Source organism: Podarcis melisellensis, assembly GCF_964234715.1.
Source record: "Podarcis melisellensis genome assembly, chromosome: 16".
NCBI classification, from domain to species: domain Eukaryota; kingdom Metazoa; phylum Chordata; class Lepidosauria; order Squamata; family Lacertidae; genus Podarcis; species Podarcis melisellensis.
The window spans coordinates 24,555,713-24,576,042 of record NC_138533.1 but is presented as its reverse complement, the minus strand read 5'-3'; the positions used below and the strand labels follow the sequence as shown (position 1 = coordinate 24,576,042).

The following is a 20,330-nucleotide window of genomic DNA, read 5'->3' as shown; positions in this document are numbered from 1 at the left end:
CTTACTCCTGACATGTGGATTTTGGATTTGCATTTGATATCCCGCTGTATCACTACTCGAAGGAGTCTCAAAGCGGCTAACATTCTCCTTTCCCTTCCTTCCCCACAACAAACACTCTGTGAGGTGAGTGGGGCTGAGAGACTTCAGAGAAGTGTGACTGGCCCAAGGTCACCCAGCAGCTGCAGGTGGAGGAGCGGAGACTCAAACCCAGTTCACCAGATTACGAGTCCACTGCTCTTAACCACTACACCACACTGGTCTCTCTAGCGTCTGGCTATGATGCTTCTGGCTGCTGAGAGAAGGTGGGCTATGAGCTCTTTGTGATGTCAGCGGGCATCCACTTCTATCCAGAAGAGACCAGAATGTTCATGGCTTTGGGCTTAGAGACCTCAGGCAACTACAGTGGTACCTCAGGTTACATTCGCTTCAGGTTACAGACTCCGCTAACCCAGAAATAGTACCTCGGATTAAGAACTTTGCTTCAGGTTGAGAACAGAAATTGTGCGGCCGCAGCAGGAGGCCTCATTAGCTAAAGTGGTGCTTCAGGTTAAGAACAGTTTCTGGTTAAGAACGGACCTCCGGAACGAATTAAGTACTTAACCCGAGGTACCACTTTATTAGCATTCAGAAACCCAGCTCCCAAGATGCTTCTGTTGTAAACAAAATCTGCCCTTTCCCTTATGGGGTATCCAAGAGCCCATATAGAGTCCTTAAGTGGGTTCCCTATTGGTAGGAGAAAATAACAGAGGCCAATCAGAGAATATTGAGAAGCAAAGGAGTTTGTAAGCCTGATCTTTATTGAACTGTTGCAACAGGGTGCTCCCCTCACACGCAGGAAAGGAGGAGGACCCAGAACCAAGGTGTGCCTGCCCTTATATAGAGCCCTGGAGCTCAAGACCACCCCTCTATACATCATACATACATCACAGAAGAGGTGTAACCCAAGACCACCCCCCACAAACATCATACCTACAGCACAGAAAAGGTGGTCTACAACAGAAATTTGAATGCTGTTGTTTTTCCTGTCTGCCAGGTTATCTGATAATGCCTTATATTTATGTACATGCTAGATTGATACATTTATGAACATTTATTATATATATAAGACCTTAAATTTTTTATTTCAATAGCTTGGAAAGCAATATAAGCCTCTTCAGACATCCACGGAGTGCTTCACCTTATGACGAGGCTGGAAGGGGTCTCCTCAGAGTATGGTGCAAGAGTATGGCTCTTCCCAGGGCACTTGCAGCTGGAAGGAAAATGAACAAAAATGTAGTTTCCAAGCAGAGCTTTGGAAATCTACACCTCGCAAACAGAGACCTGTCCGGTGAATCCACAAGGTATGCCCAAATTATAAACAACCCTAACAGAGGCAACAGTCACAGCATCCATTTAGAAGCACTGTGACACCACTTCAAGTAGCCCTGGCTTCCTCCAAAAGTATTCTGGGAGCTGTAGTTTGTTAAAAATGCCAATACCTGTTAGAAAACCCCTATTCCACTCAGAGCCACAATTCCAGAGTGGTTTATAGTCAACCCCTCTTCTCAGGGAGCTCTGTTGAAATGTTTAATATTTTTTTGTTTTGTTGACTTTGTTTGTTTTAAATATGTATTCTGCAGTTGACCTCCTTTGTAATGTTTTATTTTGAAATCTTTAAGATTATAGTATTTTAGTCTCCTGTTAATTATGTTGCTTTGACTGCATACTTTATATTTGACTTCCTTCAGAAATGTTTGATTCTGGGTTGTTTTATTGATGTTTAATATGCTGTAAACCGCTTTGTGATTTTTCTTTAAAATATAAAGCAGTACAGTGGTACCTCGAGTTAAGTACTTAATTCATTCCGGAGGTCCGTTCTTAACTTGAAACTGTTCTTAACCTGAAGCACCACTTTAGCTAATGGGGCCTCCTGCTGCCACCGCGCCGCTGAAGCACGATTTCTGTTCGCATCCTGAAGCAAAGTTCTTAACCTGAAGCACTATTTCTGGGTTAGCGGAGTCTGTAACCTGAAGCGTATGTAACCTGAGGTACCACTGTATAGAAATGAAATTATTATTATTATTATTATTATTATTATTATTATTATTATTAATTAATTAATTAATAATAATAGCAGCTCAGGAAGGGAAATATGTTTGGAGGCCCCTCATCTCCCAGCAACCTCAACAAACTGTTTAAAACGGTGTCATAACACTTTAAATGCATAACACTTTAAATGCATGGTGCTTGTTTACATCAGTGTGAATGTGGCCCTAGAAATTCCAGTTCTGTTCAGAAGAGATATTGGGGAAACAAAGCATTTCTGTGTACATAAATTGAGGGGCAAGCATCCTTTCCCCCATCTATTGCTTTTATTAGGGGAGGGCTTGGAGGATGATTAAACCTGGGGCTGGGAATAAGGACGTGGATGGCGCTGTGGGTTAAACCACAGAGCCTAGGACTTGTTGATCAGAAGGTTGGCGGTTCGAATCCCCACGATGGAGTGAGCTCCCGTTGCTTGGTCCCAGCTCCTGCCCACCTAGCAGTTCGAAAGCACGTCAAAGTGCAAGTAGATCAATAGGTACCACTCCGGCGGGAAGGTAAACGGTGTTTCCGTGCGCTGCTCTGGTTCGCCAGAAGCGGCTTAGTCATGCTGGCCACATGACCCGGAAGCTGTATGCCGGCTCTCTTGGCCAATAAAGCGAGATGAGCGTCACGCCCCCAGAGTCAGCCATGACTGGTCAGGGTTCCCTTTACCTTTACCTTGCATAAATGCAAGACAATATAGATTGGAGTTTCTGTTGAGTGCGCTCACCTGGACTGCATTCCTCACTTAGCAGAGGTCAGTCCATCAGGGCAAATAGGGCATTGCCCCACCAACTCCCTGCTTCCTTACTTGCAACCAGTCCAAGGGGTGGCCACACCCACCAGCTTCCTCCTCACTGAGTATTAGTGTTGCCCTTCTAGGACTCAGAAAAAATAATAGAGACAAGGCTTAGAATTTGTCGGCTCCACCTATTGTTGCTTCTGGCTCCGACTGTTCTTGGCTAGGGCGCCACCTACTGTTGGCCTCCCTGCCTTCTGCCCTACCGGTAATAAACACACTCCAGCTACCTTTGTCCCTAGCAAATGTCACCCACATCACACATTCTGTCATCTCAGTCCGTGAGAGCTGGTTGCTCTTTGAGGGACACACTTAGGGGCCACATATCACCAGCACAGACTTGACAAGCTGGAATGTGAGCAGAGAAGGGCAACCAAAATCCTTAAGGGCCTGGACGCCAACCTTATGAAAAGTGATTGTGGGAGTTGGGTATGTTTAGCCTGGCAGAGAGAAGACTGAAATATGAGAGCCATCTTCAAATATCTGCAAGGCTTGTTTTCTGCTGCTCCAGAGGGTATGAACCAAACCAATGGATTCAAATGACAAGGATAAGCGGGGACCCATCCAGGAAAACCACAGGCGGCAGAAGCCTGTGGTCCTGAGACCCGGCGGGCGCCAGAAGCAGCCCCCAAAACGTCGAAGGGACCCCGTAAGGGGCTCCGGACCGCGGAGGGGGTAGCGGCGCTGTGGGTCGTTTCGCGATCAACGGAGTGAAGCCGCGTTGCTGTTGCCGGTGAGCGCTGACCTTTCTTCTTGAAACTGCTAAAATTGGAAAGCAACAACCCGTGAGTAATTTGGTCCCTACAAATTTTAAGGCTTAAGACTGTGAATTTGGCTGAAAGCGGAGTGACGATAAACAGGAAGTCCGTCTTCCGCTGACACTGAACTTGAAAGCAAAGAGCAGGAGGAGTGGAGACAAAGAGTAACGTTCTAACTAACTGACCTGGCACCTATTTAAACTGTTTTACTGGGAGGATTAAGGACTTTAAGTGGCTGATTTTTGGATTTATATTGAGACAAGAATACCTTTCTTCTGTTGAGCTATTGGATTACAAATTAAAGTAAGAAACCCAGGTGCTGGAGCTGCCTGAGCAACTGAGCAGTCAGTCTGCAAACTTGGATACTTTGAATCTGAACTTTGAAACCCTCTGAGTTTGAACTTGTTATTTTGAAACATTTGCTGTCTAAGCACTATTGGAAACATTGTTTTGTTTTAAGCATCAACTCTGCTAAAATTTATCTTTGTGGAGGTCTTTGGACACTGAATTAGATTTACCAATTTGAACTGGATTTGACTTCCTCCCTAAGACATTTTAAGCTCCCCCTAGAGGATTTTGGACCTACAGCAGTGACATTGTTTTACTTTCTCTTTCCCGGGCTCCTGTTTGACTGTTACTATCTGGGCCGCTGCTTTCTCATGGGAACAATTCAGTTTGACCTTGGTCTTTAGATAACTTTGGAATGAGTGGAACAAGAAAAAGGGGAAGAACCAGACAAACAACTTTAACTTTATCTGCAGCCTCACAGCGTAGATCATCTGTGCCTGCTTTGCCTTCTACTTTGCCTCCTGAGGTAGAAGCGGCTTCCCTGTTACGGTCAGGGGAGGGAGAAACTGAGGAACTACAACTGGAAGATATGGCCTCAGGAGCAAGTGGCTCTATTTTGGAGAAAAATTTTGAAAAATTGGAGGCTTTGGACAGAAAGGTTGATCAGCAAACATCTAAAATTGATCAAAATACAGAAAGTTTGAATAGACTAACTGGACAAGTTGCACAGAATGTTCAATCTATTGGAGAGTTGAAGGAGGCTGTAGGTGAAAACCGGAAATTGGCTGAGGACACTAGTCAAAGACTGGGACAGCTTGAAAAAGAAGTAAGACCACTCAGCAAACAAGTAGGAGAACATCAGATCTATTTCTCTATGACAGAACTTCGGAACAGGGAGGCCAACTTGAGGATACGGTCAATACCAGAAGTGGAAGAAGGCAACTTAACTGAGTTCCTAACTAAAGAATTTTCCAAGTTCTGGAACCTAGAAGAAAAAGACTTCAAAATAGTATCTGCTTTCAGGCTTGGAAGACTTATAAGGAAAGAGAAGCCCAGAGATTGTTTGATAATACTGAGATCAAAGGAGGAAAGGGACAAGATTTTGGGCCTGCACTACGGAAAGTCACTGGACATTTTGGACAAAAGAATTGAAATTTACAAGGACATTCCTAAACAACTGTTGGATCTTAGATCTGACTACTCGGAACTAGTAAAATTGCTAAGGAGTAACTCTATTATCTTCAGGTGGGAGTTCCCGCAAGGATTATCGTTTACTTTTAGAGGGAGGAAGATCAAAATTAGAACACTGGAGGACAGAGATAAGTTTTTGGCGGCACACAGAGAAGATCTTCACAAAGGACTTGGATTACCTCCAGGGCCTGAACCTTCAGGGGAACCTGCACCCTCGGATCCTCAAGAACCGGAGAATAAGGTGCCTCCACAGCAAGAATAACCAGATTTATCCAGGATGTCTCTGCAACTTTTGAGTTGGAACATAAATGGCTGCAACATTCCAGAAAAAAGGAGAAAAATCTTTCACATATTAAAAAAGGAACAATTGGACATTATCTGTTTACAAGAAACACACGTGATTAGGCTCCACAGAAAAGTGCTAATAAATAAAAGACTTGGTCAGGAATTTATATCTTCGGACACAGTAAAAAAGAGAGGTGTGGTGATTTATGCAAAAGAGAGCCTTTCACCTAAATTTCTGTTTAAAGACGAACATGGAAGAATTTTGGCAATAGAAATACAATACCAAGGTGAAAAAATTTTGATATTAGGAATTTATGCTCCAAACGAAGGGAAATCGGAATTTTACAAGAAATTGCATGAGACCATGCTGGATTATCTGGACTACAACAACATCATTATGATGGGAGATATGAATGGAGTTGTATCAACTAACATGGATAAGTCACAGAACCAAAACATTACCAAAGATGGGAGACTACCAAAGACCTTCTTCGAAATGACAGACAATATGGATTGGATTGATATTTGGAGAGTGAGAAACCCCCTGGGAAGGGAAGGAACATTTTTCTCTGAAGCCCAACTGACCTGGACAAGAATCGACCAAATATGGATAACTAGAGGTCTGGCACCTAAGATTAGAAAGGTGGAAATCTGCCCAAAGACATGCTCCGACCATAACGCACTGAGAATGGACATGACATTGATCCCAACCGGTTCCTTCAGATGGAAGATGAATGATGGCCTGTTTAGAGATCAGGAGATTACCAAGAAGGCCCAAAAAGTTTTAAAGGACTACTTTGAGATCAACATGAACACTACAGTGGAAAAAAGAACTATCTGGGACGCAAGCAAGGCCGTGATGAGGGGGTTCTTGATACAACAGAATACTGTAAAGAAAAGGAAACAAAAGGAAAGGAAAGATAAAATTCTGGAAAAAATTAAGGAGTTAGAGAAGAAGTTAAGATCCAACCCGAAGTCTCAGCCGATTCTGAGAGAAATTAAACTTCACCAAGCACAATATTCTAAACTGATAAACCAGGAAATAGAATGGAAAATTAAATTAATGAAACAAAAAACTTTTGAATCGGCTAATAAATGTGGAAAACTGCTAGCCTGGCAGTTGAAGAGGAGACAAAAGTTAAATACAGTGACAAATTTAGAGATTGAAGGAAGAAGTATCCAGAACCCCGGAGAGATTAGAAAGTGTTTCCAGAGATATTTCAAAAAGTTATATACCCAAGGGCCACAAGATGAAACTGAGATTAAACAATTTTTGGAGACAAATGGACTAGCAAAGTTGTCAGAAGAAAACAGAACAATCCTAAATGGCAAAATAACACGACAAGAGATTGAGCAGGCCATCCAGAACATGAAACAGGGCAAATCGCCAGGACCAGACGGGTTGACCTCCATGTATTATAAGACACTGAAAGACTATCTCATACAACCATTGATGGAGGTCAGCAATGAAATTATGGAGGGGAAGAAGGCGCCGGAATCGTGGAAGGAAGCTTTCATCACATTGATACCAAAATCCGAAAGTGAAAAGACACAACTTAAGAACTACCGTCCCATCTCCCTTTTAAATGTGGATTACAAAATATTTGCAGACGTTTTGGCAAGTAGATTCAAGAGGGTTCTAAACAAAGTAATTCATAAAGACCAGGCAGGCTTTCTCCCAGGTAGACATATGTCTGCCAATACAAGGAACATTATAGATATATTGGAACTTCTACAAACAGACATAAACACTAAAGCAGTTTTAATTTTTATAGATGCGGAGAAGGCCTTTGACAACATATCCTGGAAGTTCATGAAGGGGAATTTAAAAGAAATGGGAGTGGGTCGGGGGTTTGAGAATGGGATTGATGCAATATATTCAGAACAAAAGGCTAAATTGATAGTTAACAATGTGGTTACAGAAGAGTTTAAAATTGAAAAAGGAACACGACAAGGCTGCCCGATTTCCCCGTTACTATTTATTTCGGTCCTGGAAGTGCTCCTGAACATGATTAGAGGGGACCGGCTGGTGGAAGGGATACAGGTCGGAGCGAAACAATATAAACTTAAAGCGTTTGCAGATGACTTAGTTTTGACATTACAGGAGCCAGAATCTAGTACGAAAAGAGTATTACAACTGATTCAAGACTTTGGTCGGGTGGCGGGATTTAAACTAAATAAACAAAAAACTAAGGTGTTGGGAAAAAACTTGACAGATATTGAGTCAGAACGGTTTCAGAGAGAGACAGAGTTAACTGTGGTTAAGAAAGTGAAATACCTAGGGGTGAACATAACAGCAAAAAATCTGAGTCTATTCAAAGATAACTATGAAAAATGTTGGTCTGAAATTAAGAGAGACTTGGATAGCTGGTCAAAATTAAAACTTTCATTGCTAGGCCGAATAGCTGCCATTAAGATGAATGTATTGCCAAAAATGTTGTTTTTGTTTCAGACATTGCAGATTGTAGACAAGACGGAGTGCTTCCGGAAGTGGCAGAAAGACATCTCTAAATTTGTCTGGCAGGGCAAAAAGCCCAGAATTAAGTTTAAGATATTAACGGATGCGAAAGAAAGAGGGGGCTTTGCCCTGCCAGACTTAAAGTTGTATTATGAAGCCGCAGCTTTTTGCTGGCTAAAAGATTGGCTACTTCTTGAGGACACGGATGTGTTGGATCTGGAAGGTTTTAACAACGCATTTGGGTGGCATGCATATTTATGGTATGATAAGGTTAAGATAAACAAGGCCTTTAAGAACCATATTGTCAGAAAAGCAATATTTAATGTCTGGACAAAATACAAAGACTTATTGGAGAACAAAACCCCGAGGTGGCTGTCACCCTTGGAGGCTAAGGCCCGAAAAAGACCTAATATGGAGGCCAACTGGCCAAAATATTGGGAAATATTAGAAAGAGACGGAGACAACTGGAAATTGCAGAGTTTAGAGAAAATGAAAGATAAAGTGCGAGACTGGTTACACTATGCTCAGATTAAAGAAGTGTTTAAGAATGATAAAAAGTTAGGATTCCAGGTGGAGAAATCGAAATTGGAAACAGAACTGTTAGAACCTAAGACCAAGGTGCTTTCAAAAATGTATAACTTGCTGTTGAAATGGAACACACAAGACGAAATGGTTAAATCGGCTATGATAAAGTGGGCTCAGGATATTGGGCATAACATTATGTTTGGGGATTGGGAAAGGTTGTGGACCACTGGGCTGAACTTCACCGCATGTAATGCTCTGAAGGAAAATGTAATGAAAATGATATATAGATGGTACATGACCCCAGTGAAATTGGCTAAAATATACCATTCGTCTGATAATAAATGTTGGAAATGTAAGGAAAATGAAGGAACATTCTTTCACCTCTGGTGGACCTGCCCTAGAGTGAAGGCCTTCTGGGAAATGATATACAATGAGTTAAAAAAGGTGTTTAAGTATACCTTTACTAAGAAACCAGAGGCCTTCCTTCTGGGCATTGTCGGTCAGAATGTGTTAAAGAAGGACAGAACATTTTTTATGTATGCTACAACGGCAGCAAGGATACTCATTGCTAAGAACTGGAAAACTCAAGATCTACCCACACTGGAAGAATGGCAGATGCAGCTGATGGACTACATGCAATTAGCCGAGATGACTGGCAGAATCCGTGACCTGGGAGAGGAGAGGGTTGGAGAAGACTGGAAGAAATTCAAGATTTATTTACAAAAGTATTGTAATTTGGTTGAATCTTAACAAAGAAGCCAGAGCAGAAATAACTGTCTACCATTAAATTACAATCTCATATCTGAGTTTAATCTAAATATTGGATTTAAGATTATAAATAAGATGATAATTTGCTTGGAAAAATTTTTTTTTAAATCATGCAAGTGGAAGCAGGAGGCGTGAGGAAGTCCACAGTAGAATGAAAAGATGTTATAAAAATTATTTTGTTTGTTAAATATGTATTGGTATGAAAAAACCTTAATAAAAAAATATTTAAAAAAACAACAACAAATGACAAGGATATTCCAACTCAAGTTTAGGAAGAACTTTCTAAGGATCAGAGCTGTTGGACAGTGAAACGAAATCCTTCGAAAGGTGTTGGGCTCTCCTTCAATGGAGGTTTTTAAACAGCGGTTGGATGACCAACTGTCAGGGATTATTCCTGCATTGCAGGGGGTTGGACTAGATCAGTGTTTCTCAACCTGTGGGTCCCCAGATTTTGTTGGACTACAACTCCCATCATTCCTAGCCAGCATGACCAGTGGTCAGGGATGATGGGAGTTGTAGTCCAACAAAATCTGGGGACCAACAGGTTGAGAACCGCTGGACTAGATGGTTGGCTTGGGGTCCCTTCCAACTCTACTGTTATAATAATTTTAAGGTCTCAAATATAAAATAAATATTCATAAATGCACACATATCTAAATATATGAACCATGTGTCTGAAATAGTACAGGAGAGCAAGCCATTTTGACTCTCCCAATGACCTCAAATATTCCTCTGCAGTAAGGGAGGCCAATGGGGAAAGCCTTCCCATTGTCTTTTCAGTTATAAATCCTGTCTTAAGTGCGTATTTGTGTATGAATAGGGTGAGCCTGTGGCCTGGATTCAGGAACTAAAGTATGAACCATCACGAAAGAATGGCCAGGCTGCCCAGGTAATGCAATCAAGTGACCATTATCAGGTATCCTGGCAGACAGGATTTCTGCTGGAGACCGCCTCCTTCTGTGATGTACCGTATTTTTCGCACCATAGGACACACTTTTTCCCTCCTAAAAAGCAAGGGGAAATGTGTGTGCGTCCTATGGAGCGAATGCAGGGGGGAGGCAGGCGGGAAAAGCCCCCAAGAGCGGCACACAAGCTCCGTGCGCTCTTGCGGGCTTTTCCCCAGGAGGGAGAAGGGACTGACTGGCCGCATCAGTCCCTTCTCCCTCCTCGGGGAAAAGCCCCCAAAAGCGACGCCCTCTTTAAAGGCTGCGCAGCTCCTGCAGGCTTTTCTACGAGGTGGGGGAATCCCCCCACCTCCCAGAAAAGCCAGGAGAAGCCGCACAGCCCCTTTAAAGAGCGTGCGGTTTCTGCGGGAGGTGGGGGAAGCTGCAGCAGATTCCCTCCTCCTGGGCTCCCTTTGAAGCAGCAATATGGGAGGGGAGCAGCTTACACTCGTGTAAGCAGCTCCTCTCCCACTTGCCTGCTTCAAAGCAACTACAGAGGAGGGAAGGAAGGGGACCATGGATCCTCCACTGCTAGCGAATGCAATGGATTCCCTCCTCCCGGGCTCCCTTTGAAGCAGCAAAGTAGGAGGGGAGCAGCTTACACTTGTGTAAGCAGCTCCTCTCCTGCTTTCCTGCTTCAAAGCAATCACGGAGGAGGGAAGGAAAGGGACCATGGATCCTCCACTTCTTTTGGCTGCAGCGGATTCCCTCCTCCTGGGCTCCCTTTGAAGCAGCAAAGTGGGAGGGGAGCAGCTTATACTCGTGTAAGCAGCTCCGCTCCCACTTTCCTGCTTCAAAGTGGAGGGAATCCACTGCAGTTGCAAGCAGAGGATCCATGGCTCCACTTCCTTCCCTCGAAGCAGGGTGCAGGGGGGAAAGACGGCAGGAAATAGATGCCGGGCAGGAAGACACAACCACACTTTGACCACTGAAAGTCCACCCCAGATTTCCACTGAGACGGCCAGGCTAATCTCGATGGCCATAAGTCAGGCTCAGCATTATTAACTGGACTTAGATAAGCCATGGTTCCCCTTCCTACCCTCCTCTGAGGCTCGATTTAAAGCAGCAAAGCGGACAGGAGCCACCCGCTTTGCTGCTTTAAATAGTTTAGTGCAACATTTGATTCAGAATATTTTTTTCTGTATTTTCCTCCTCTAAAAACTAGGTGCGCCCTATGGTCAGGTGCGCCCTATGGTGCGAAAAATACGGTATGTATGATGTATGGGGTGTGTGTCTTGGGCTACAGGGTGGGCAATTTCAAAAGTCTATATAAGGGCTCGCGCACCATTGTTCAGGGTTCTCTCTCTCTCCTGCGTGTGGTGAGTGAAGACCCTGTTGCAACAGTTTAATAAAGATCAGGCTTACTAGCCACTTTGCTTCTCAATATACTCTGGTTGGCCTCTGCTATTTTCTCCTACTGATAGGGAACCCACTTAAGGACTCTATACGGCCTCTTGGATAACCCATAAGGGAAAGGGAACAGTTTTTCTTATAATACTACAATACTATGATTCTATGCTGCCCTCACCGGCACATTCCAGGGTTGAACCATGGAGCCATCGGATTTCCTGAAGCATTCCTGCCTAGCACACTCCGCGGCCTTTTCTGCGAGTAGATCCCAGCGTTTCCCCTCTCCTACGTTCCCGGTTGGATCTGCTGGGTCAAGAATGACAGGCCTAAAATACAGGGACAGGAAAGATTCATTAGCCTCAGGAAGGAGCGAAAGAACCCTAGCCTAAAAACCAGGCCCACCTCCCACCAAGCGATTTTTTGGGAGTATAGACTCCCCCTCCAAACCCACTCATGGTGGTTGTGGGAAGCCAGAAGTATCAGGAGATGAGGAATCACCAGCTCTGAATAAAGATACCTCTCCTCACCTCTCACCACCACTGTTATGGTCTGTATTTGAATAGAAGCCCAGACTGAAGATCTGCTGCATATATGCTCGTTTGTTTGTTTGTGATGCGCCTGTGTATTCATGGGTTTGAGAGTGTGGGAAGGCAAGGTTTGCTTTCACCATGTCTATTTTCTGACTCTGCTTGTTCTGAGCTCTGGCGCCACCTACTGTTGGCCTCCCTGCCTTTTGCCCAACTAGTCCCAATAAGCCACACCCACTCTAGCCACACCCACTGCAGCATGTAGACCTCACAAAGCATGTGACCCCACCAACAGAAAAGGATTAGCAACCCCAGCCTAGGGATTTGCAGATTTTCAAGCACAATCAGAAAGGGCTCATTCCCAGTTTTGTTAGCTGTGGTCTAAACCACAGAGCCTAGGGTTTGCCAATCAGAAGGTTGGCGGTTCAAATCCCCATGACGGGGTGAGCTCCTGTTGCTCGGTCCCTGCTCCTGCCAACCTAGCAGTTGGAAAGCACGTCAAAGTGCAAGTAGATAAATAGGTACCGCTCCGGCAGGAAGGTAAATGGCATTTCCGTGCGCTGCTCTGGTTCGCCAGAAGCGGCTTAGTCCTGCTGGCCACATGACCCGGAAGCTGTACGCCGGCTCCCTCGGCCAATAAAGCGAGATGAGCGCCACAACCCCAGAGTCGTCTGCAACTGGATCTAACATTCAGGGGTCCCTTTACTTTTACCTTGGTTCTCAAATGCCTTGGTACTCAAACAACTTGGAACCCAAACAGTGCAAAACCAGAAGTACGTGTTCAGGTTTGCAAACTTTCTCAGAAGCCAAACATGCTCCGTTTTGAGTGTTACACTTCTGATTTGAGTGCCACCCTTCTGTTTTGAGTGTTATGCTGAGGGCTGTCTGTTTTTGCTATTTATTTTGTGTTTTTGCAGCTTTTTTATTTTTGTGACTGTGTGGAACCCAGTTCAGCTACTGATTGACTGTGTGACTGCAGTACATTGTTTATTGCTTTCATGTTATGGATCAATGGTCCCGTTAGATAGTAGAATTCATGTTAAATTTTTGTTTTAGGGGTTGTTTTTAAAAGTCTGGAACAGATTAATCAATTTTGCATTACTTTCTATGGGAAAGTGCACCTTGGTTTTGGAACGCTTTGGTTTTGGAACAGACTTCTGGAACGGATTAAGTTTGAGAACCAAGGTACCACTGTATTTTGATTATATTGTAGATAAATTGGTTACACTGGGTTCAATTGCTTCTCTCTTTGTTCCACAAGCTGCATCTTGCAAAACTCAGATCTTACTCACTGAATCAGATCTTAACAGACGTGCAGAAAATCCGAAGATAGATTTGGCTTACAGGGCATCTGATTCAGTGGGTAAGATCAGGTTTCCTAAGGCACAACTGCGAAAGAGAAATTGATCTCAGACCTGGGAGAATTAATCGATACACAATACATGTGACTGACCCCTAAGGCAGGTCATTCAGGTGTTTTTCAACTTCCATCAGCCCCAGCCAGCACAGCCATTTTGGACTGTGACTCCCATCAGCCAGGTTGATCTGGAGTGCACCAAGTTGGCAAAGCCGGCCCTGAGTGGACACCCACTTTGCTTCTGTAGTGGGATCAGCCCTGTGTTTGAAATAGGGTTGCCATATGTCCTCTATTTCCAGGATACATCCTCCTTTTCATGGGTAGAGTCCTCATAGTGATCCATAGTTAAAAGTAAAGGTAAAGGTAAAGGGACCCCTGACCATTAGGTCCAGTCGTGACCAACTCTGGGGTTGCAGCGCTCATCTCGCTTTATTGGCCGAGGGAGCCGGCGTACAGCTTCCAGGTCATGTGGCCAGTAATACTAAGCCGCTTCTGGCGAACCAGAGCAGAGCACGGAAACGCCTTTTACCTTCCAACCGGAGCGGTACCTATTTATCTACTTGCACTGGTGTGCTTTCAAACTGCTAGGTTGGCAGGAGCTGGGACTGAGCAACGGGAGCTCACCCCATCATGGGGATTCGAACCGCCGACCTTCTGATCAGCAAGTCCTAGGCTCTGTAGTTAAAACTAGAAGTTGGCAAATGTGTCGTCTTTTTTGCTCTTCGAAATATGGCAACCCTAGAGATCTGCTGCATCTCTCAGAGAACCACTCTTCTCAGGATTTCAACTCTCACTTTAAACCTACAACAGATTTGTCCGAAAAACTCTCTCTAGGCAGGAAAACTCTATGGGGAAGGATGTAAAGTTGGGAAATATAGATGGAGGAGTTGCTATTATTTGATCCATGGTGCAGGAATAGGAGGGGTTACTAGTCCATAAGAGGTTCCCTATTTTCACCTGCAAAATGGCAGCGCCTAAGAGAGAGGCACAGAGAATACTGACCTGGGTTTCCGGAGTTGATTATGCAGGTATTGCTTGAGAGTCTCATTCTGAAAGTCATAGTACTTTGTCCAAAAGATGCAGAGGTTTTTGTACTGTTGGATGAGCCAAAGGACCGTCCGGAAACCTTCCGCCATGTCGAAATAAGTCCTCTCACCGTCTTGTTCCCAGGCGTAGACAGCCAGCAACTCGAGTGCATACTTTGGGGGCTTCGATTGCAATTTTGGCAGCTACAGTTACATGGGAGAACATATTAAGTATAACCCACAGAAATACAATGGATAGCACCAATGGAAGAATATGAAAGGATCAGGCAATGGAGTGGGATATACAGACTGGCAGTACCTGACAACTTAAGACCAGAATTCACAGCCATGCCCCCTTCTAAGATTATGCAACCATCTTATACTTATACACTAATAATAATAATAATAATTAGGGATGCATCAAAGTTATCGGTGCAGATCTCCAGGTGTTGCCTTTTGGCTAGATTTACTATTTTCTGTAGGGATGTGGGTGGCGCTGTGAGTTAAACCACAGAGCCTAGGGCTTGCTGATCAGAAGGTCAGCGGTTTGAATCTCCGCGACGGGGTGAGCTCCCGTTGTTCGGTCCCTGCTCCTGCCAACCTAGCAGTTCGAAAGCACGCCAAAGTGCAAGTAGATAAATAGGTACCGCTCTGGCAGGAAGGTAAACGGCGTTTCCGTGCGCTGCTCTGGTTCACCAGAAGCGGCTTAGTCATGCTGGCCACATGACCCGGAAGCTGCATGACCTCGGCCAATAAAGCGAGATGAGCGCCGCAACCCCAGAGATGGTCACGACTGGACCTAATGGTCAGGGGTCCCTTTATGTTTTACTATTTTCTGTACACATAGATGGGCAAATGATTTGGAGTGCTCCAAAATCCCCTTTTGGAAAGACTTAAATTGTGTTTGATATGAAGTTCCATTGTACATAACAGAACTTGCACCCTGTTCTCTTGAAACTAAAGAACCTGGCATTTTCAGTGTTCCAAAATGCTTTCCTTTGGAACAGGGTTTCCCAAATTTGAGTCTTCAGCTGTTTTGGGACTATAATTCTCATCGTCTCTGATTGCTGGTCCTGACACTTCACTGAAGACCTTTTCTTTCCAGCAGGTTTCTAAACCGAATTCTGATTTTTAGAGTTTGTACTCATTATTACTCTTGGGTTGTGCCCATTCTCCCATTTACTGTACACTCACTGGGTTTCCAGTAATAGGCTTTTAATCTGAATTCACACGTGATCCGAAATTCAAATGTTTGTTGTGTGTGTGTACCTGTTTGTACCAGTATTTCACCAGACGGATGAGACTTTTCAGTTTGGTAGGGCGATCCCTGATGAAGTCTTTCTGCAGCTCGGTGAAGCAGGGAGAGAACTGACCCCCTTGGCCTCTGCTGCTGTCAATCAGTCTGATGTATACCTGGGGGTCAGGCATGCCACCCCTGTAGTGACCTGTTTTTCAAAACAAAAGCGGAGTCACAGGTACAAGGAGAAAGAACAGCTATGGCTTCCCTTCCTGAGAACTGTAGTTTGTTAAGGGTGCTGTGGCCCCCATCCCTCCTTGCAGAACTACAATTCCCACTGTTCCCTGTGACGAGGGATTGACTGCTAAACCGCTCTGGGAATGGTAGTCCCATGAGGGGATTAGAGGGGCTTCTGGCAACTCTCAGTGCCCTTAATAAACTACAGTTCCCATGATTCCTTGGGGGGAGCCATGACTGCTCACAGTGCTATCAATAGGTGGTGTGAGTGGGGCCTAGGCAAGTGGACTTACCGAGAGCATCAAAGGCCGGCAGGACATCAAAATCAATGTACTCCTCTGTGAAATCACCAGAACGAAGCTGGAAGCTGAGCACCCGTGGGTTATCCCACTTTGGTTTTTCAATCCGTACTTCTATATCACTCCGTATTCGTTCCCGGCATTGCTTGAGCCTCTTCTCAATCTCCTGGATGATAAACCACCTGTCTCTCTCCTGGTCTTTGTAGCCATTGAAGATGTCAAGGAACAGCACAAGGTCCGCATCCGATCCCCCTTTCAGAGCTGTGCCTTTGCCAGATGAGCCACCCTAGGGAGGGAAATCCAATGATGCCTCGTAGAATATCCTTGTTTCCCTGCACCCTGACGAATGAGTACCAGGGGCTGCTGATTCTAGGCAGGTCAATTTCTAGCTTGTGTCAATTTCACACGTATCAATCAATCATAGAATTCTAGAGTTGGGAGGGAGTCAAAGGGTCATCTACTCTAACCCTCTGTGATACACAGATATTGGAATCAGGCTTTTGTGTGGGGGCAACTACACTTCGAAATCCTCCATCCCATTGCTAGGGCTGTATGCCTGAGCACTGGCGGAGGAAGAGGGGTGCGGGGGGAGCGTACCACACCCAGCGGCACGATGCCAGTGGGGTGCCATCGCGGCTCCCCCCCCTGTACTGGGCACCACGCTCCTGCAGGCGGCACTCCCCCAGGATGCGCGCCATGTCCCTGCAGGTGGCACACCACACCCCCAGGACGCATACCATGCCCCTGCAGGCAGCACACCCCCAGGACTCACACCATGCCCCCCAGGACGTGTGCCAGCCACGCCCACGCCTGCTCTCTGCTCTCCTGCCGGAGCATGAATCTCCGCCACTGCGCCTGAGTCATCCAAGGCATGAATCAGCTGAGCCAGGTTCAGACAACCACAGATCGCTGCAGTTTGGATTGAATGACCTCGAGAGGTTTGGGGTTGCCAGGGAGTGGAGCATCAGGAAGGAAGGAGGGGCATGCATCAGGTTCCGCCTCTCCCCCCAAAATGGCCGCAACCTACCTAACTTCCCAGGAGAAGGTAGGAGCCTGATGCCACCCGACTCTAATGCCTCCCTGTAGAGGAGGAGACTCTTCATGGGCAAACTAATTCCAGACTCAATTCAGAATGGGGGAATCCTGGGTCCGTGCAGGGTGTAGGTTTGCTTGAGTGGGGCATGGGAGACATGGGGCAGATTCAATGGGGTGGGGGAGGCTATGCACTGTCCTACCCATTAGACACCTTCCATTCTGGGACTGCAAGACAGTAGTGGGCGGGTCCAGGGGCAAAAGTGGGCAGGGCAACCCAATGCAGGTGGTAGCTTTGCAGGTAAGGCAAGCTCCTGCGCACACCTCTCTCTGTCCTGCATTGAGGCAAGTGAAAGGGATGGTCAGAGTTCAAGGATGCATCCCAGCAAGGGGAATGTTTGTTAGAATTCCTGCTCCATGATTGCAGTCATTGGGTTTTTGTCTTTCCCATGATGGTGTATGTTTTGACTCCACAGTGGGAAGTGACGGAGACAGGACGTTTTTGTTACTGTGTTCTGTGAAGTGGGACTATTGTCCTTTGTTCTTTTTTCTTTTTTCTCTTTGCAGTCTGATGCTAGAGAGAGGGGGAGCCATGTTGCTGTGTTCCGTGTGAGTGTTTTATGTAAATAAAGTAGATTAGCCAAAATGCTGAGTTGATGAGGTCTGTTACGCAAACTGCGAACACTCTGCAGATCCCTAAGTGTGCTGGTGTCTGTTGGCATCGGTTGCTGTGATGTTCAGGCTGAAGAAAGCTTTTGAAGCACCTGAACGATCAACCAGGAGGGAGAGAACATGCCAGTCGGGCCTGTGTCTCTGCTAGGGTCCTACTCGAATGTAAGCTAAACTCTGGGGGAAGTTCCAAGAGCCACATAGAGTGGCCCTCATATCTCCCTTAAATTTCCATCCACTGTCGGAGCTGGGCTCAGTGGAGACTCACTCACTGTCATTTAAGTGTTTATCTACAGATTAGGCTTGCTCTGCCAATGTGTCACCAACTGGGAGTGGGTCCCACCCATTCTGGCTCCGCAAGTGGAGATTTTGGGATTTGTGACTCACGTTGTTATATAGTGGTACCTCAGGTTAAGTACTTAATTTGTTCCAGAGGTCCGTTCTTAACCTGAAACTGTTCTTAACCTGAAGCACCACTTTAGCTGCCGCGCCGCCGGAGCCCAATTTCTGTTCTTATCCTGAAGCAAAGTTCTTAACCTGAAGCACTATTTCTGGGTTAGCGGAGTGTGTAACCTGAAGCGTATGTAACCTGAAGCATATATAACCCGAGGTACCACTGTAACATCTTGGGTCCTCCGTCTTGATTCATGAAAGGGCTACAACATTTAACCAATTAATTGTCTAGATTGTGTTAATTGTGTTAAATTAAATAAATTTGGTTTGATTTGTATTAATTTGGAAAACTCATAAAGGGCACTTCTGTGGGGAAGGAATTCCCCAGCTCAGGAAATGTCCTCTCCTGGGCTCCCTTCTGAGGATGGTGGAGCTACCAAGAGGACCCTCTACCCGCCTTAATAAGAGAGTCACTTAGCAGCTCTGTGTACAACCGAAAGAATTCTGGGAACTCTAGCTTACCCATCACAGAGCTGCAACCTACAATCTACAACCTTAACAATCTACACTCTCGTTCTCTTCCCCACTCCCATCGCGCTCTCTTTGAACCTGCCCACACCGTTCTTTCTTAGCACCCAGACTCTGGCACTGACCTTGACAACCTTCAGCACCTTGGGTCGAGGAGGGGTGAAATCCCTGAAGCAAGTGGATTTCAGGAATTCACAGATGATGTCGATGGCCTTGCGCACCTGCTCATTAAATTCCCCATTGGGCTGGAGATTCTGAAAGATGAAATTATCGAGTTCTTTTGGTCCACACCTGTAGAGGAGGTCCATGGTAGAGGGGTTGAGGCAGGAGAGACGATCCAGCAGCTTCTGAGTCTGCTTTCACCTCTGCTGGCAATAAAGAAGGAAATGCCTGCTTTTTACCGCTGTCTATTGTCTTATCGGTATTTGCTCTGCTCTGCCCTGTTCAGTTTCGTTTCCTTAAGTTTCACTTTGCTCAAAACAGCGGCTTTAATCTTAGCATAAACAGGATCAGAACAGAATGCAGGAGAGTCATTTCCCTAAGGCTCTTATAATAACAATAATTTATTACTTATACCCCACACATCTGGCCCGGCCTCCCCAGTCACTCTGGGCGGCTCCTGCAGGGATAGGGCAGAAACGTTGATTTGTTAAAGGCAAACTCTCTCTCTCTCTCTCTCTCTCTCTGAGTTAAAGGGAAATTTCTTCCATTCAAAACCAGATGCAAACTGAAATGCAAGCCTCCGTTGAAACGTGGAAATTCAAACTTTTCGGTGCGCTGGTCAAGTAAGGGTGGTGGTGCATGGCCGTTCTTAGTTGGTGGAGCGATTTGTCTGGTTACGGTAATTCCGATAACGAACGAGACTCTGGCATGCTAACTAGTTATGCGACCCCCAAGCAGTCGGCGTCCAACTTCTTAGAGGGACAAGTGGTGTTCAGCCACCAGAGATTGAGCAATAACAGGTCTGTAATGCCCTGGGATGTCCGGGGCTGCACGCGCGCTACACTGACTGGCTCAGCGTGTGTCTACCCTATGCTGACAGGTGTGGGTAACCCGTTGAACCCCATTCGTGATGGGGATCAGGGATTGCAATTCTTCCCCATGAACGAGGAATTCCCAGTAAGTGCGGGTCATATGCTCACGTTGATTAAGTCTTTTGAGAGCCAGTGTAGTGTAGTGGTTAAGAGCAGTGGACTCATAATCTGGGGAACCGGGTTCGCGTCTCCGCTTTTCCACCTGCAGCTGCTGGGTGACCTTGGGCTAATCACACTTCTCTGGAGTCTCTCAGCCCCACTCACCCCACAGAGTGTTTGTTGTGGGGGAGGAAGGGAAAGGAGAATGTTAGCCGCTTTGAGACTCCTTCGGGTAGTGATAAAGCGGGATATCAAATCCAAACTCTTCTTCTTCTAAGGTGCTCCACTATGCATGTACTAAGGCAGAGGATTCCAAATGTTTTAGGTCCCCTCCCCCTTGCTACCACAAATTCATCCCCAGTGCCTTACCCACAGGGCTGGATCTACAGTCATACATCGGGTTAAATCTGCTTCAGGTTGAGCATTTTCAAGTTACGCTCCGTGGTGACCCGGAAGTAACGGA

At 45.6% G+C, this 20,330-nt stretch overlaps 1 protein-coding gene across 1 annotated transcript; it reads right to left on the bottom strand.

Annotated features, from left to right (window-relative positions):
- Window positions 1–1,102: 1,102 nt before the first annotated feature.
- Window positions 1,103–19,253, bottom strand: LOC309359054 (2'-5'-oligoadenylate synthase 1-like). Its single transcript, XM_081892513.1, has 6 exons — window positions 18,860–19,253; window positions 16,107–16,398; window positions 15,609–15,784; window positions 14,317–14,543; window positions 11,609–11,756; window positions 1,103–1,249 (listed from the first exon to the last, which is right to left on the bottom strand). The coding sequence occupies exons 1-6, from the start codon at window positions 19,040–19,042 to the stop codon at window positions 1,205–1,207; spliced, it is 1,071 nt and encodes a 356-aa protein (XP_081748639.1). The 5' UTR covers window positions 19,043–19,253; the 3' UTR covers window positions 1,103–1,204.
- Window positions 19,254–20,330: the final 1,077 nt, after the last annotated feature.

Coding starts and splice junctions, on each gene's coding strand:
- LOC309359054 (XM_081892513.1), bottom strand. CDS start 19,042: ATGGACCTCCTCTACAGGTGTGGACCAAAAGAACTCGATAATTTCATC. Junction 15,785..16,106: donor GCCGGCCTTTGATGCTCTCG/GTAAGTCCACTT, acceptor TTTGAAAAACAG/GTCACTACAGGGGTGGCATG. Junction 1,250..11,608: donor TTCAACCCTGGAATGTGCCG/GTGAGGGCAGCA, acceptor TTTTCCTTCCAG/CTGCAAGTGCCCTGGGAAGA.